The following is a 19,004-nucleotide window of genomic DNA, read 5'->3' as shown; positions in this document are numbered from 1 at the left end:
CAGTTCACATGACTGATTTTGAAAAACACTCTTACAAATCAGCACAGAATCCGCATGTTTTTTTGTGCATTTTTTGACACACTTTTTTGATGCATCTCTTTTTTAACCAAGATGTTCACTTCAGTACAAAGCTGAATTTGTAAAAACAAAAATGCATGGAGGAGCTGTTTTTTCCAGCTTCCTATTCATTTCAATGGGAAATACAGAGCTTGATGCTGCTTCTTTTTTCCATGCTTCTTTTTTAAATGTGTTAAGGCAGGTACTGCTTCTCATTTTAAATGAATGGGAGGCTTTTTTTAGGTGAATTTTGGAACTGATTGAGGCAGAAACGCTCCAAAATTAGCAGCAAAAAACTCTGTGCGATCTGGCCCTAAAGATGTTTTCTGACACTTTTTACCTGATGACCTATCCTTTAGATAAGTCATCAGTATCGGTGAGGGTTTATATGTAATACATTCAAAATGAAAACAACTCTGCAAATTGTCTTCATTAAGATGTCTTACTAATATTTATATATATATACAACTCCTATGCCACCTATGTGTCACCATGGCTACAGATAAAAACAAACCATGCATAGTCTGATGTTGCAGTCATACATCCTGCTACGACAGCGGTGTAGAACCACTTTGTCAACCAACAGATTTGGTTCTGGGCTACTCCTAGGGGCATTATCCTGGCATTCCCGTGGTTTTTGCCTGTTAACTCCTGTACTGGGATCTGGACTTCGCTGCAGGGGAACCACCAGTCTGCTATCTCCTGGAGTAGTTTCTGTATAATTGACAGCTGACTCATGGGGGTCAAAAAACACCAATGAAAAGCAATGAGGGATCAGGCAGAACTGTAGTTGTTAGGGACAGACCAAGATCAGGGCAGGCATTGAAGGGTCCATACAGAGGTCACGCACAGGCAGCAGAGAGTCAATATCCAGGAAACTGGCAAACGAATAGGGCACAAATTTGCAGTAACCAGTACACTAGGAACCTGTTGCTCAGGCACCCTGCCACAGGGGAAGGTGCCTTAAGTACCATGAGAGGTTGCACTGGCCCTTTAAAAACCTGAGAGAGCGCACACTTGCGCCCTATGGGGAGAGGATGAGTGTCCTTGGAAAGCAGGAGGCAGGTCTGCACCACCAGGACACTGAAACCCAGGACTGCAGCAGGTAATACATCCTTCCATAGGTCTCTTACAATGTGTAGCCTACAATTGCAAGAAGTAGGGGGCAGATGGAAGCAAAACTGCAGGATCTAACTACTGTGGGGACTCGCTCTGGTAGACAGTATTAGCGGACGCAGTATAGAGGAAACAACAAGTTCTTTGGATCAAACAGTTCAGTGTTTTATTCACACTTTAGGCAAGTGACAAAACAAGCAGTCGTAATCAAACAAAAAGTCCCCTTGCAGTGTTGGTGGTAATTCACACCATGTGGCAATTCTGCCTCAAAGAGTCCTTGCTGATAGCAGCACCAACCTGTTTTCATGCCAAACAGGCAGCAAGCCTTCATCCAGACACAAGGCTCCCAGATCCCAACACAAAGACCTGGCTTCTGAGCCCAGCTGCCTATTTAAAGACAGCCAGGTGCTGCCAAAACCCGGACTGGCATTTAAAATCCGGTCCGGTATTTGACCTCACCTGAATGTAAATCAGACCAGCAGCACTTGCTGGGAGGAAAATACCTGTTTTCCCAGAACAAACCTCTTACTGTGTCACACTACACAGGGTTTACTTATGGTCTGTAACAACAGATGCACATCGGTCTGCATATGAGGCTATTTTTAATCAAGAATACTTGCAAAATTACTTCATTTTTTTAACACACAGACAGTGTGTGAGTCAGAAGCAGGGGACAGATGGTAGGTTCTATAGCTGTGATGGCTAACCTCCATACCTCCAGCGGTGGTAAAACTACAACTCCCAAGATCAGTGGCGTAACTAGAGTGTTATGGGCCCCAGTGCAAGCTTTGGATCGGGCCCCCCCCCCCCCCCATTTTTACAAAGAGGCAGGAGATTTTTTTTACACTACGCCCAATGCATGGCTACACTCACCCAGTCCTAACTAATAAAATCTGATCCTACCTCATCCAGGGTGTCGCTGGCATCGGCGTGATGTCCACTGGATCCAAAACAAGGTCCCTGTAGGGAGAAAAAAAGAATAATCACAAAAGGAAGGGATGGTGACCTCCCCTGTGAAATCACCAGCAGGGGGCACTGTACTGGCCTGTAAGACTGAGCCATGCCAATGTATAGCAGGGTAATCTAGGGCATTTCCCCTAAGTGCTACCACACAGTACTAATGCCCACATTGTGACCCCTCACAATACTAATGCCCACCTGGTGGCCCCTCACAGCAATTAAGCCCACCTTGTGGTCCCTTCAAAAATAGTTGCGTCCTCCTTGTGGCCCCTCACAGCAATTAAGCCCACCTTGTGGTCCCTTCAAAAATAGTTACGTCCTCCTTGTGGCCCCTCACAGCAGTTATGCCCACCTTTGTTCCTGTCACAGTAGTTATGCCCACTTTTATGCCACCTCACTGTAGTTATGCCCAGATATGTGCCTCCCTCACAGTAGTTATGCAAGATTATGTGCCCCTCACAGTAGTTATGCCCAGATATGTTGCTCCCTCACAGTAGTTATGCCACATTATGTGCCCCTCACAGTAGTTATGCCAGATTATGTGCCCCTCACAGTAGTTATGCCCAGATATGTGCCTCCCTCACAGTAGTTATGCCAGATATGTGCCTCCCTCACAGTAGTTATGCCAGATTATGTGCCCGTTACAGAAGTTATTCCCAGATATGTGCCTCCCTCACAGTAGTTATGACAGATTATGTGCCCCTCACAGTAGATATGCCCAGATATGTGTCGCTTCACAGTAGTTATGACAGATTATGTGAGCCCTCACAGTAGTTATGCCAGATTATGTGCTCCTCACAGTAGATATGCCTAAATATGTGCCCCCTCACAGTGGTTATGCCAGATTATGTGCCCCCTCACAATGGTTATGGACCGATATGTGCCCCCTCACAGTAGTTATGGCCATATATGTGCACCCTCACAGTAGTTATGGCCAGATAGGTGCCCCCTCACTGAAGTTATGTCAGATATGTGCTCCATCATAGTAGTTATGCCAGATATGTGCCCCCTCAAAGTAGTTATGCCCACAGCCCCCTCACAGTAGATGTTGCCCCCAGTCTGCAGCTTTAAAAAAAACAAAAAAACACATACTTACCTTTTTCCCTGATGACGCATTCCCGCACTCACATTGCACTGCTGGCTGCGCTGGAGGCCGATTCCCGGGCCTTCAGCGCTTCTCCCACAGCCAGCAGCACGATCTGCAGCCAGCAGGGGGAGCGCTCAGAAGAACAGTGAAGCAGGGAGCGGAGAGCGCTCCCTGCTTCACTCTGGAGACGAGAGCCCGGCAGTGACAAGAACTGCCGGGTGAGTGAGTACGTGCGCCACCCCATCATCCTTCCTTACCGCTGCGCTCCCCCTGCCTCTGCGCCCGGGGCACATATTACACACATTTGAAGAGCTCTCTGATGGGGCCCGGCATTGTCACTGTACTTCATGCCAGGACCCGTCAAAGCGCTCCCATTACAAGTGAGTGCAGCGAGCCTCCTCCCCCCGCCATTCGCACCCTCTGCCCGATAGTTACGCCATTGCCCAAGATGCACACTTGCTTGGCTGTTCTCAGAACTCCACAGAAATTAATGTAGCATGCTGGGAGTCGTAGTTTCACCACAACTGGAGTGCCAGAGTTTAGCCATCACTGGTCTATGGCTTCAGGATCACACTATATAAGGTTGTTTGTAGTCTGTAACCATGGGGGCTCATAGTTTAGCATAGTAGTTGTAGACATATAGGAACACGGGAGGACATTTTAAATGAAGACTATTTGCAAAGTTGCTTTGTTTTTAACTGCATCTGTATTATTATAGCACTGCACATGCATATTTGTGCATAAAGCTGGTAACAAGCATCATTAATATATTTTTATATTCTATGTATCTAGTGTTTTCGAGAATAAAATGCAAATCAATCAAACAATGCAATGCTAATAAATCATAGCTATAATCTTGTTGGTACTGACAATAAATTGGATTACAGATTGCTGATACAAGTGAAATGGAGAACCAGTTCTCCTGGGATTATTAGTAATTAGATCATCACATACAACCGATTGTACCCAGTTCATTACATCCATCATACCTGATATGTATATCTTCCCATTGTGCACGGCCCCTGCATGAGCGGCCAATGGCTGTGGTAAAGGGGACACATAGCACCACTCATTTGTCTCAAGGGTGTAGCATTCAACACTAGACAAGTAACCAGTTTCATTTCTTCCTCCAATGACGTACAGATGCTTATCTAATCGACAGGCATAGAAACTGGCCCTCCTAGAAAAAAACGGAAATAATGATCAGAAAATGCAGCCAGGCTTGTACATTGACGTTGTATTGCATAGTAATGGGACGTTCGTAAACACAGCTTATTACAGGCGTAACATGTTTTCGCTGCCTGAGGTACAATTCTGTACTTTGCCAAAGACTAAATGACAAAGGGAAAGTTAAAGAAGATATCTTAACAATTATAAATTATCTTGACATTCACTATCCTTATGGTCCTTCAAGGGTCATTGTTTCCAATTTACCAAAAGAGGCACATCATCAAAAATTTCTTCAATTAGCTTTCTTTTTTCCCTTCCAGTTAAGTTGTAAAAAAGCAGAACGTTTTTGTTTGTGGACGGACGTGAAAGTTCCAGATATAGGTGATTTTTTTCTTCTTCTATTTCTTTTTACAGTTTTTTCTCTGTCTATTATTAGATCATTGCAGGAATAATAATAATATATTAATAAACAATAATAATAGGTAACCATCAAAATGCACACACTACTACATATTTATTTGAAACTATAAAATACAAAAAAAACTATTTGATTCCCCTAGCAATCCAGTACAGATGCTTCAGCGACTCCTCCTCCCAGCACGGGACCACTGCAGTCACTTTCAGGGGTCATGTGCTGGACTACTGCAATCCTACGTAGCTATCATCACTGAGTGGTGGTGCTAGTAATGGGACTACCGGAATGTCTGCAGTGTATTGGCAGAGGATTGGAGAAGTCAGTAGTTTTTTTTTTGTTAATTTATAACATTTACTACTGTTTTGATTTTTTCCCCCCAAAAGGTTGATTTTAAAGTGTGTTTCCACCTTTCCACTGTTTCATATTTTTAATGCTGTTTTTAGGTCCAGAATTCTGTGCTAATTAATTACCTAACTCAAATATTCCCAGTATAGACATGATACCATGTTTACTGCCTCCACCCACCACTAGAGGGTGTTTATGAGCTTATTGCATATAGTGTTAAAGGGTATCTGTAAGCAGTTTTCTCAGTGCAAACCTGATGACAGACGTCAGGTGGGGCAAGGGAATGGAGGTCATACATACATTTTAAATCAATGGAGTACTGTAGAAATTAACTTTAAATGCCACAGGTGTCCCTCGCTCAGGTACACTAGGGCTTCAGACTCGGTGCATGATCAGCTTCACAGCTCGTCTCCTCTGCTGCGAGTGACGGCTGTAGCTGTCTTCTGGTTGGATGCTACAGCTGTCACTCTCAGCAGAGGGGAGGGTCTGCGGAGCTGCTCATGCACTTAGCCTGAAGCACTGAAACAATGTAGACCTGCCCCTGGCACACTTGTGGGAACATCAATTTCAAAGCAAATTTTTTCAGCATTTTGGTGATTAAAAGCAGGGACCAAAGCATGTATTACCTCCTTACCTCCTGTCCCCTAGCCATACCTTTGTCTGTCAGCAGTTTTGTATAACAGTATGAACTTATTCATACGTTCCCTCCAGTAGTGACATCAGTCACTAAGAATCTATTTCTGTAAGGGTTCATTGAGACGGGCTTATGCTGTCCGTAAAAAATGCGGATCCGATTTTTTGCGGATTAGATGCTGTCCCATTCACTTCTATGGGGCCCTTTTCTTCCATTGCACGGCTCATCAAAAAAATGAAACATGTCCCTAATGAAGTCTATGGATCAGCAAAAAAACGGAATGCAATCCTTTTTTTGTGGACAGGCTGAACTGTCCGCCAAAAAACGGACCTGCATTTTTGCGGACAGCATACGGCCGTCGGAATGAGCCCTAAAGCTGGGGCTACATTCACATCTCCATTTAAGCATTATGGTATTCTGCTCAGAGGAATAGACTACCGAAATTAGTGTATCCAGCAAAGCCGCACACTGCCAGACACTGCCGGATACTCCTATTGACTATAATGGGATCTGATGAGGAATCAGCGGGTTTCTGGCATAAATGACGGCTTTCTCTGCCAGAACAGATTACCAGTATGCTTAAACAGAGATATGAATGCATCATCTTATGGGAACTTTATACCATCTATTGGTTGTCTAAGTTTAAGTTTAGTTTAAAACAGAATTTTACGCCAGAACTGCGGAGCAATTTTGGCATTAAATTTAGCATATTAGATCACTCCCCTTTCCTGTGAAGCCACTGATAATTTCTCAAAGCCTAGACACACCAAACTGGCACAAATAACTCCAGAATCTAGGTGATACGAACGCAGTATGAAATCCACCTCTTCTCAGCAGACAGCAGAAGCATACTGTAAATCCCCTACTCCAACTATGATATCAACTCAACTTGCTGACTAAAGATTAAAGTATTGATATTGGAGGGCTTCATTTACAATATTTCTGCAAGAAAATGAACCACATCTAAAGGCCAATAGCTAAAAAGTGACAATTATTTATCTGGGCTAGAAAGATGATCAGAAACGCCACTTCTGTCCACCAAAGTCCCCAAAAGGGAACTTACAGATAAAGGTAATGGCGCATGTGTCAAAAATGGCTAATAAATTAACCAGATGGTCACCGAATGCAACAAAACATGTGTGCACGGAGTAGAATAAAAATTGTACAAATCATGTCAGAGGATTCCTTTACTGACAGAAACAGCATATTGGATTTGGAGCGTCAAGAATAGTTCCATAGAATGAAGCATGTCCTTACCTTTCCTGCATAGGTGGGAGCTGTATCCAACTGTTAAATCGTGGGTCATAGCGGCTGACAAAATTTGTACTATGTTTGCCTGCAAGAGAATGGATTTATTTTCAAATATTTATATTGTCAAAATTGTTTTTTCGCTCCTTCAAATTTGCTATGAGAAACGGCACCAGCAAGTAATAGTTAAATAACTATGGGACTGGTGTGCCTGCCTATCTGCTGTACATGAGCATACATACACACTATTGTTTCTGCCTTCTACAAGGTCATTCCGTTTTCCCCATCTCTTCTCAAGTTGTGCCTTCTATTGCATCTTTCCCTTTCCACTCAGTCTAAAGTGCTTGAAGTGCTCATATTTCTTTTGGCTTTTTTTCCTCTCTCTCTGAGTCAACACTTTAAAATATTAATGTATTTTGCACTTTCAGAATTACTCAGCCCAGCATTAGGATGCACTGCAATTTAACATGGTCTGGTAACTTTTTCATGTATTTGGACGGATTTCATTTATTAAAGTAAGATTATTTAAATGTAATATCTTGGGCTGATGTTTCCCCGTATTGCCATCATTTTAGATTATACAAGGAGAGTAGATGAATAAAATATCACTGCATGGTTTAGCAATGGTGCAACAGTATGTTTAACCCTGTAGGATGAATATACCACAGATGGAAGACAAACCGCATGATCAAGCAATGGCTTGAATACTGCTTGAGTGTGAGGCAGTCCACTGCTTACAGCTTGTACCAAAGCAATAACGAGGAACAGGCACCTTCTCCCAATACTAAACCACTAGTCTGCTATATGAGTGAGATGGTGCCAGGAGTCATAGGTACCAACATCTGTGTATGGTTGTTGCATAGGTTTTTTCTATGTTATGATAGTTTCTCCCCTTGAAACGGAAGCAATTACTTTTTTTTTTAGCAATTTTCAGTCTCATACATACATAAGGTATCGTACAACTTACCATTAGGATTCCATTGGTCTTCTCCTCCTAACACAAACAAGAAGTTTTCCACTCCAACCACGCAATGGTGGGCACTGTTGTATGGCATGACTGAAAGACACATGATAACGTTTGTAAGCAAACTTTTCCATGACATACAACTAAGGGCATGTCCACATGGAGTTTTTTTGCAAGCTGATTTCACGCCAAAAAGCCACTGATTGCTGCATGGACTTCGCCTTCCATTTTTTTCAATGTGTTTATGTGTCCATGGTTTATTACCACACATGAAGAAAGGAAATGTCCTCTCTCACTGCAGTCATGGCCATTAACTGTGAGCCACCCCCACTGAGGACAATGGTAAGGGGTTTCCGCACATGGCATCTTTTCGGTGCGGGATCCGCGCCTAATACAGGCTGCAAAAAACTGTGTGTGGACAGACCCTAAGGGTTTCGATTATTTTTACTGCAGTATATTGCTAGAGGCTGTTATCCTAGGCATTCACAAGAATAGAAAGTTTACAACGATCACCCAAACAATAAGGTAAGATATGAGAAACCACTATTTATTTTTAGCTTATTTGTACTTTTTGTAATTTTTGCATATTTCTTCAGTTGATTTACAAAATCAGACAGCTCCTGCTGCCTAGCTCCTATTACATTGATCATCTAATAAAGTGACTAGATTACATCATCAACAGCTCTCGTGATGTCATAAACGTGCTAAGAAATGAACATCCAGTCATTCAGTTGCACTAGGTCTATTCATTGTCACTTTGTTTTCCACAGTTAAGATAATATATGCTAAGGTAAGTAAGTTTATAGACTTTATTACACCATTTCTTAGCCCAGTGATGTCATGTAGGGAGCAGGGAGGTGGCACATGGATATTTTTCACAAACTGAATTTTGTTACTTTACACGTGATAATTGTAATACACTGCCTGTCCCCAAAAAAAGTCGCCACCTGGATTTAACTAAGCAAATAGTTATGAGCCTCCTATTGGATAATTACTGCATGGGCGATTATCTTTCAGCTGGCAACAAGTTATTTAACCCCAACTGGTGCAATGAGTTGCTTCTCATTTCTTAAACAACCATGTTCCAGAGTGATGTTCCAGAGTGATGGGCGCATCAGGGTAAGAAGAGAGGCCGATGAAGTGATGCACCCATCATGCCTAGTGCCTACTGTACAAGCCTGTGGGGGCAGTGCTATGATCTGGGGTTGCTGCAGTTGGTCAGGTCTAGGTTCAGCAACAGTATGTGCTCCAAGAATGAGGTCAGCTGACTACCTGAACATACTGAATGACCAGGTTATTCCATCAATGGATTTGTTCTTCCTTAATGGCACGGGCATATTCCAAGATGGAAATGGCAGGATTCATCGGGCTCAAATTGTGAAAGAGTGGTTCAGGGAGCATAAGACATAATTTTCACACATGGATTGGCCACCACAGTGTCCAGACCTTAACCCCATTGAAAATCTTTGGGATGTGCTGGAGAAGGCTTTGCGCAGCAGTCAGACTCTACCATCATCAATGAAAGATCTTGGTGAAAAATTAATGCAACACTGGATGGAAATAAATCTTGTGACATTGCAGAAGTTTATCAAAACAATGCCACAGCGAATGCGTGCCCTAATCAAAGCTAAAGGCGGTCCAACAAAATATTTTTGGTGGCGACTTTTTTTTTGGACGGGCAGTGTATATTAAAGGGGCTGTCCAGCCTCAGAGCCAACAACCTTTGGGGTCCTCCCCTGTCTTCCCGAACATAAAAGGCAGGGGCCTAATAGGGAAGGAGCAGGGGCTGGCTGCCTGCCATCTGCCTGCCTAAGTCATGTGCCTAGCATGCCTGCCCTGTTTATCTCCTGCCCTGTGGTCTAGAGTCTGTAGAACTGCACTAGATTAGTCAAGTACACTAGTCAGCTCAGTTTATCCCCCAGTAATATGAACGGTTAGTACCGCACCTGACATCAAATCTGTACTCTGTTATCATTGTGTCATCTGTGGTGTTAGGCTAATCTCAGACTTCCGTTGTGAAAGTTTAGTCGTCATGCATTCTGAATGGAAAGAGATCCATTCAGGATGCATCAGGAGGTCTTTCGTTCCATCAGTTTTCTGTTTTGTGACATGACACAAAACCTCTGCAAGCTGTGGTTTTGTGTCTGGTCATAAAAACGGATCTGTCACTGAAAACAATGTAAGTCAATGGTGACCCATTGACTTTTAATGTACTTAGTGACGGATTAGTTTTTTCCGTTTTGATTTCACACAACCGCATCCTAACGGAACAGATGCATCCTGATGTGCAAAATCAAAACGGATCCATTTAATTCCGGTATTGAGATCCTCTGCTGGATCTCAATACCAGAATTAACAACGCAATGAAAGTAGCCTTACATAGGACTGCAGGTGACATATACTACAAACTATAATATCTGTACTCAGAGTTTTCACTGTGTCATCTGTGGTGTTACATAGGACTGCAGATGGCATTAACTACAAACTACATTATCTGTACTCAGAGAGTTATCACTGTCTTATCTGAAGTTTGATTATCATGCTTGTCGATCCTCTGCATGGTTTTAAAGGAACAAAATTAAGGAGATGTTACCTAGCGGTGAGTGCAGTGGATTTTTCTACTTCTTTTAGGGGGTTATCTGCAGTGGCGTCGCCAGGGGGGGGCCAGAGGGGGCCACGGCCCCCCCTACATCACACTGTGCCCCCCCAACTAAAATTGTCCCCCATTCATTTTGGTGTGCTGCAGGCAGAGCCGGACTGAACCGCTCGTCACAGGTGTGTACTGTGTACTGTACATTCTTCTAAAGTTCGATTCCGTATCCTCTCTCTCCCCATCCCTACTTCCCCGGTAGTCTGACCAGTGCAGAAATCAGCGCTCGCTGTCGCTCGGTATGGTAATAAGTCAACTACAGGCAGTGCGGGCGTCACGCCTGCTCCTCCCACTAGGAGGCACAGGCATGTGACGTCACTGTAAGCGCAGCCCGCGCACTGCCTGTAGGCTGTATGTAGCCTAAGCCTGACCCTACCGAAGCTAGCAGCCTGTAGCTGAGAGAGTAAGGTACTGAGAGATCTGAGAGCGCGGCTGAATCTGCAGGATATGGATTACAGTGTTTACTGTTTAGAAATGTTCAAATGTCAAATGTGAGCGGCAGGGAGGAGGATCTGTGGTCTGTGGATGACACTGTTATGGTGGTGGTGGGTGGGATCTGTGGATGACACTGTTATGGTGGTGGTGGGGGGGATCTGTGGATGACACTGTTATGGTGGTGGTGGGGGGATCTGTGGATGACACTGTTATGGTGTGTGGGGGGGGTCTGTGGATGACACTGTTATGGTGGTGGTGGGGGGTAATCTGTGGATGACACTGTTATGGTGGTGGTGGGGGGATCTGTGGATGACACTGTTATGGTGGTGGTGGGGGGATCTGTGGATGACACTGTTATGGTGTGGGGGGGGGGGGGGTCTGTGGATGACACTGTTATGGTGGGGGGGGGGGGATCTGTGGATGACACTGTTATGGTGGGGGAAGGATCTGTGCCACTCTGTAGATGACACTGTTATAGGCGGGGGGGTCCCAGGATGACACTGTCATGGGGTGGATCTGTGGGTGACACATAGCATTAGATGCTATATACGGTATGGGTCATCCACAGATCCCCCATAGCAGTGTCATCCTGGGACCCCCCCCTATAACAGTGTGATCTACAGAGTGGCACAGATCCTTCCCCCCCCATAATAGTGTCATCCACAGATCCCCCCATAAGTGTCATCCACAGATCCCCCCATAACAGTGTCATCTACAGATCCCCCCCATAACAGTGTCATCCACAGATCCCCCCATAAGTGTCATCCACAGATCCCCCCATAACAGTGTCATCTACAGATCCCCCCCATAAGTGTCATCCATAGATCCCCCCTATAACAGTGCCATCCACAGATCCCCATTCCCCCCATAACAGTGCCATCAGCAGATCATAATGATCTGATGCTCTCAGCATTACTTAATGCTAGGAGCTTTAGGTACTTATGCACTTGGCCAGCAGTTGTGGGCGCTTTCCTGTATTCAGCTGTATCACTGCCCTCAGTGAACTACAACTCCCGTTGGCTGTCCAGGCATGCTGGGAGTTGTAGTTTTGAAATATCTGGAGCTCCACAGTTTGGAGACCACTGCTCTATAAGCTAAAGCAGTAGATGGGGGTCTGACGACTGGGGCCCCCACCAATCCTGAGAATGGGACATAATTGTGCCTGGAGTGAATAGTGGGGACTGCACCTGTGTGTCCACCACTCCATCCATTCCCTATGCATGTCTACATTCTCAGGATCGGCAGGGGTTCCAGCAGTCAGACTCCCACCTATCTGCTTGTTATCCCCTATACTGTGGATATATATAACTTAATGAGATGGGGAAAAACCCTTTAACCCCTTCTTACTTAAGGATGTATGCCTATGTCCTTGCAGCTGCAATGTTCACACAACTGGACGTATGCATACGTCCTGCATTCTCACTGCGCCTCTAGATCGGTGGCAGAACCTGGCTGGTTGCCATGGCAACAGGAAGCAAGCCAGTGGATCTCACAGGCAAACTGTCATAATATACTGACAGTTATACTATGCTGCAGTACAGATGGTCACAGGCCCAGCTAGAGTTGGCGCACCTTTTGCACTTAGAATAACGATAAAGTGCAGAAACTCCGGATCCGTCCAGACTTACAATGGAAGTCAATGGGGACGGATCCGCTTGAAGATGACACAATATGGCTCAATCTTCAAACGGATCTGTCCCCCGTTGACTTTCAATGTAAAGTCTGAACGGATCCGTTCAGGCTACTTTCACACTTAGAATTTTTTCTAAGTTATAATGCAGACGGATCCGTTCTGAACGCTAGTGTCAAAGTAGCCTTACACAGTAGTTATTTAGGAGTAATATTTGTACACAATTTTCCACCATTTCCTTTGTGCCTCTATTTTTGTTACAGATATTGTCTTTGTACAAGTACTTCAGGTGCTCGCAGATAGCGATACTATCGGGTCATGCCATGTGACAAATAGAAGGGGACTTACCTCTGACTCAGGAGTAATTCCAGCATGCCCAGGCAGCTAGGACATGTTGAAATCTGAGTGATTGTTTTTTTTTTTTTTTTTTAAACAGACAGCAGGACTTTTCTTCCCTGTTGCGGTTTTAGGTATTGGGTAAAGTACCGTAGCATTTCTAACCATACTTAAGTAAATGTATCGTTGTTATAGCTGCCCCCCCTACTTTTGTCCTGGCCCCCAGTGTGCCCCCCCAAAATTTAAAAGCTAGAGACGCCACTGGTTATCTGAAGTGTTACATAGGACTGCACTGCAGACTCTGGTGCCTGAGATCCGGAAGCTGGCCCTTTGAAGGCAACCACAATGCTGATGTGACCCTGGGTGAAAATGAGTTTTGCACCCCTACCTTAGTGCCTGAAGGGGCATAAAGTCTTTGTTCCAAAAAAGCTGACACTGGTGACAATAAATGGCTTGTAATATTTTGGGAACTCTATTTATAGGTTTAATATAGGGGACCAGATGCTGCTCTAGTGTGAGTTTGCAGGAACTAGTATGCTTTTGAAGTGTGGGAGCAAGTAATTATGAAATGAAAAGCATGTAAACACAAAAAATGAGAAGTCTCTTGATTGAAGAAGACCTACAGAAGGACCAGGGCTGAGCGTGATGACGTCACCATACACGCCCAGCATGATCACGTGAGACAACTCCAGCCACCATTTTAGGAAAAATGATTCGTTACCACGAAGCACGAGGTAATTCAGCCTCTTTTGGAATAAAAATTTTCAAAAATTTGGACCGAATTCCATTTCAGATGCTCTGCTTCACTCAACTCTAATTAGGCCTTTTTCCCACGGGCATCGCGGGTCAGGGCTGGATGCGATGCGGGTGCGTTTAGGGAAAATCGTGCAAGTAGGCACGCAATTTCAGTCAGTTTTGACTGCGATTGCGTTTCGTTGTTCAGTTTTTTCCGCGCGAGTGCAATGCGTTTTGCACGCACGTGATACAAAACTGAATGTGGTACCTAGACCCGAACTTCTTCACTGAAGTTTGGGTTCGGTGTTGTGTAGATGTTATTATTTTCCCTTATAACATGGTTATAATGGAAAATAAAAGCATTCTTAATACAGTATGCTTAGTAAAATGTCACTTGAGGGGTTAAAAAATAAAGAAAAATTAACTAACCTCATCGACTTGATCGCGCAGCCGGCATCGTCTTCTTTCTTCTTCTTTGAGGACCTGCAAAAGGACCTTTGATGATCCACTTGGTGAGCGCAATTACGTCATCAAAGGTCCTCAAAGAAGAAGAAAGAAGACGATGCCGGCTGCGCGATCAAGTGGATGAGGTGAGTTAATTTTTTTTTTTTTTAACTCCTCAAGCAACATTTTAGTAAGCATTCTGTATTTATAACCATTTTATAAGGGAAAATAATACAGTAAATTGACTTATCAATTTACTAACATCATCTAGCAACCAATCATCTAGCAAAAAATAGCATTGCATCCGCACTTGCTTGCGGATGCTTGCGATTTTCACGCAGCCCCATTCATTTCGATGGGGCCTGCGTTGCGCGAAAAACCACATAATATAGAACATGCTGCGATTTTCACGCAACGCACAAGTAATGAGTGAAAATCACTGCTCATCTGCACAGCCCCATTGAAGCGAATGGGTCCCGATTCAGTGCGGGTGCAATGCGCTCACCTCACGCATTGCACCCGCGCGGAATTCTCGCCCGTGTGAAAGGGTCCTTAGAATCAAACATATGACCTCAGTACTGCAAACCAACAGCACTAATCACTAAGTGACCAAGCCAAGTAGTCTAGACATTATAATAACAGTGTAATGACACAGTGCCACTGTTGTCCACAGGCTACTTCTGGTATTGCAGCTCAGCTCTATTCGCTTGAATGGGACTCCATTACAACACCAAATACTGCCCATGGATGAGTGACATTGTCTATGGATGAAAGTAGCCATGTTTTTCTAATGTTATACAGCCCCTTTAAGAATCTCCTACTCCATATGCAGACTATGTTGCTAGTCTTGTTTAAGCTACAGAGGTATATGTCAATTTTTGCTAGCGGAGGAAAGTCTTTAGAGAATGACCCCATTCTGTTGCTTTGGGAAACGTTCCTGTAGAAATCACGCTTCCCTGACACAAAGCATTCCCTTCCAGCAGTTGTCATGGGAATCTTGTACATACTGATTTCTTTTCAATTCTGCAAGCTAATATATGCTTCAATTTATTTGGATTAGTTTAACCAACCTAGACGTGTCATGTCCTGGGCTGTACGTTAAACCTGTCCATAAATGTCATGTCCCATCCTTTGGAAAACATACAAATGCACCACTATCATATCATGTAAAGTGGCTGGAGCATTAGTCAGAAAATCATGTCCTTGCTCATCTCATCAAATGGACACCTTAAATCTAGGTGAGGACAAAGAGCGAAGCGATGTGCATGTTGAGGCTGGGAATTTATTGCTGGACACGGATCAACAGAGCACTTAGAAAACCAGTGCAGTGGGAAATCAATATGACACAGGGCCAGCTCTTTCTCTATAAACTTCTGCCAAAGAAGGGGAAAAAAATCCAGCCGAACTCACATGTGAATTTTTTCAGTTATATATCTCTCATTTCACATGATTTACTATCTCCTTCCTGCAAAATGCAGCAGTGCAATATGGAATGTTTAATGATAATTTTTATCATTCTGATGCTACAGGCTTCCCAAACTTGGCTCGGGCTTCAGGAAGATTTATCAAACTTTAGCTCACACACATTTTCTATTGTATATTACAGTTTTTTATCATTTTTAGAGCAAGGATGTTATCGATATCGCATGAAACTGTCTTGCTAACTGATAACGGAAATTTCTGGATTATTTCAGGTACAGGGTATATGCAGGCTTTGCTTTGAAGCTGATGAGTTTCTGATGAGATTAAGATCCAGATTATTAATCTCAATGTTATTTACACGTCCTTTAATATAATAATTCAGTATTTATCATACTGCACATTGCAGAATACAGTGGACCTACTTTGAGGTTTGTTTTCCTGTGCTTTTCAGTTAGGTAATACAATTATCTGACAGAGCAGATTATTCAGATAAGGGGCCATTCACACCACCGTATCCATTTGGCGTCTGCAAAATGCGGATCTGCAAAAAACGTATGTGGTCCGTGTGCATCCCATGCTTCTTGTGACCCCATTGACCAATGCTTATTCTTGTCTGTAAAACGGACAAGAATAGGACATGTTCTATAATTTACAGCTCGGATGCAGACAGCACACGAGTGACATCTATATGCAGCCCCTTAGAAATAAATGGATCCACGTCCGATTTGCAAAAGAAGCGGACTGAATATACAGTTGTGTGAATGCACCCTAAGGCCTCTTTCACATGACCGGTTTTTTTTTTCCGTTTTGCGGGCCGTTTTTTGCTTTCCGTATACGGTCCGTATACGGAACCATTAATTTCAATGGTTCCGCAAAAAAAAACGGAATGTACTCTGTATGCATTCCGTTTCCGTTTTTCCGTTCCGTTGAAAGATAGAACATGTCCTATATTTGGCCTCAAATTACGTTCCGTGGTTCCATTAAAGTCTATGGGTCCGCAAAAAAAACTGAATGCATACGGAAATGCATCCGTATGTCTTCCGTATCCGTTCCGTTTTTTGCGGAACCATCTATTGAAAATGTTATGCCCAGACCAATTTTTTCTATGAAATTACTGTATACTGTATATGCCATACGGAAAAACGGAACGGAAAAACGGAACGGAAACAAAAAACGGAACAACGGATCAGTTTAAAACGGACCGCATACGGTCGTGTGAAAGAGGCCTAACACAAATGTGCATGCTGGGTAATAGCGTAGAAACACAGAGCATTACAAAAAAATCTGATATATATTATATAGGATGTTAGGACTCATACACAGGACAAAATGGGGATTCCTTCCCTGTGTAATCTGCATTTTTCTCTTTAACTAGAAATTACATACGGAAAACACGTATCCTGGGGCGGAGAAACCTAATCAGCTGATAATATGACAAAAAATGTGCCTTGTCCCTTAGTTCTGGGAACATATCTTTTCTTAGGAGTGTGTCAAAGGTCTTTCACAGATTGTAACCCCTTCTCTTAGGGCTCATGCACACGACAGTATTTTGTGTTCCGTATACGGACCGTATTTTGATTCCGTATACGGTCCATATACGGAACCATTCATTTCAATGGGTCCGCAAAAGATGCGGACAGCACTCTGTGTGCTGTCCGCATCTGTTGCTCTATTCCGTGGCCCCGCAAAAATTATGAGACATGTCCTATTCTTGTCTCTTTTGCGGACAAGAATAGGCATCTCTATAATGGGCCTCCTGTTCCGTTACACAAATTGCGGAAGGCACACGGGTGGCATCCGTTTTTTGCGGATCCGCAATTTGCGGACCGCAAAAAAACGGCACGGCTGTGTGCATGAGCCCTTATTTGTTGTGTATACCCTCGCCAAATTCAGGATGACCTCAAGGGGAAAAAGTGTTTGGACATCAAAAAGGGCAAGTTGTGACTTTGTCCATTAAAAAAATAAATCAAATTTATTCATTTTGTATAAAAAAAAATATAATAAAAATCGGCCCTTGGGAGTGGTGGGATTATAAGAACTTTTAATATTTGCTGCAGTCTTTATTAAAGGGGCTTTTTCCTAATTTATGTAACAAAAATGAAAATCAGACATCATATAGTACATAACAATCTATTTGCAACAAAGCTAGAACCAGCCCTGTACCTCACATGGATCCAGAGATCTCGCCAATCATTGCTGCAATTGCTCGGCTAGAATTATTTCAGGCTGGCAGCTCACGGGTGTGTCCTTTCTGATGCATGTCTTTCCCTGTAAGGCCTCTTTCACACGACCGTATGGCTTTTTTTAGTGTTTTGCGGTCCGTTTTTCACGGATCGGTTGTTCTGTTTTTTGTTTCCGTTGTGTTTCCGTTTCGGTTCCGTTTTTCCGTATGGCATATACAGTATACAGTAATTACATATAAAAAATTGGTCTGGACATAAAAATTTTAATAGATGGTTCCGCAAAAACGGAACGGATACGGAAGAAATACAGATGCATTTCCGTATGTGTTTTTTTTTTTTGCGGACCCATTGACTTGAATGGAGCCATGTAATGTGATTTGCGGGCAATAATAGGACATCTGCTATCTTTCAACGGAATGGAAAAACGGAAATACGGAAACGGAATGCATACGGAGTACATTCATTTTTTTTTGTGGAACCATTCAAATGAATGGTTCCGTATACGGAACGCAAAAAACGGCCCGTAAACTGAAAATAAAAACGGTCGTGTGAAAGAGGTCACAGCTTCTAGCAGTAGAGACAGCTGGTGGCAGTTGAAGATTTGAACCAAGCATATGTGTCCACCTTAGAGGTGGACAGGAAAAGAACAAACAGCAGGTGGCGCTATACATACAGATTTTATTGGACAACTCACTGGCTATACTACATTTTTGATTACATGCAATTACAGGTGCTGGTTTGAAAAATGTAGAACATTTTTCGTGGGGCAATCACTTTAAAATATCGTACCATTTGACTTCTGCAGAGTTTGTCTACAGCAGGGGCACTCCAGCTGTTGTGAAACTACAACTCCCAGCATGCATACTTACTTTTTTCTTCTCCGAACTCCCATAATAATGAATGGAGCATGCTGGGAATTGTAGTTCCACAGCAGTAAGGGTCCATTCACACAGCCGAAAAAACGGGTCCGCATCCATTCCGCAATTTTGCGGAACAGGTGCAGATCAATTCATTTTCAATGGGGCCGGAATGTGCTATCCGGATTTGCGGACACGAAAAGGCATTTTCTATGAGAGTGCCGGCGATGTGCGGTCCGCAAAATGCGGAACGCACATTGCTGGTGTCCGCGTTTTGCGGATCCGCAATTTGCCGATCCGCAAAACACTTACGGTC

The 19,004-nt window shown here is 43.5% G+C and overlaps 1 protein-coding gene across 1 annotated transcript in view; it reads right to left on the bottom strand.

The window, feature by feature from the left end:
• The window catches only part of KLHL14 (kelch like family member 14), a 100,835-nt gene that overhangs the window by 4,398 nt on the left and 77,433 nt on the right, over positions 1 to 19,004 (bottom strand). The window contains exons 4-6 of the mRNA XM_040432579.1: positions 8,000 to 8,089; positions 7,042 to 7,120; positions 4,210 to 4,400 (exon numbers count right to left, since the gene is read on the bottom strand). Of these exons, the coding sequence (XP_040288513.1) occupies positions 4,210 to 4,400; positions 7,042 to 7,120; positions 8,000 to 8,089 (360 nt within the window). The remainder of the gene's footprint in view (positions 1 to 4,209; positions 4,401 to 7,041; positions 7,121 to 7,999; positions 8,090 to 19,004) is intronic.

Source organism: Bufo bufo, chromosome 5 (genome assembly GCF_905171765.1).
Source record: "Bufo bufo chromosome 5, aBufBuf1.1, whole genome shotgun sequence".
Taxonomy (NCBI): domain Eukaryota; kingdom Metazoa; phylum Chordata; class Amphibia; order Anura; family Bufonidae; genus Bufo; species Bufo bufo.
The sequence above is the reverse complement of the archived record's forward strand: the minus strand, read 5'-3'. Positions and strand labels throughout refer to the sequence as shown.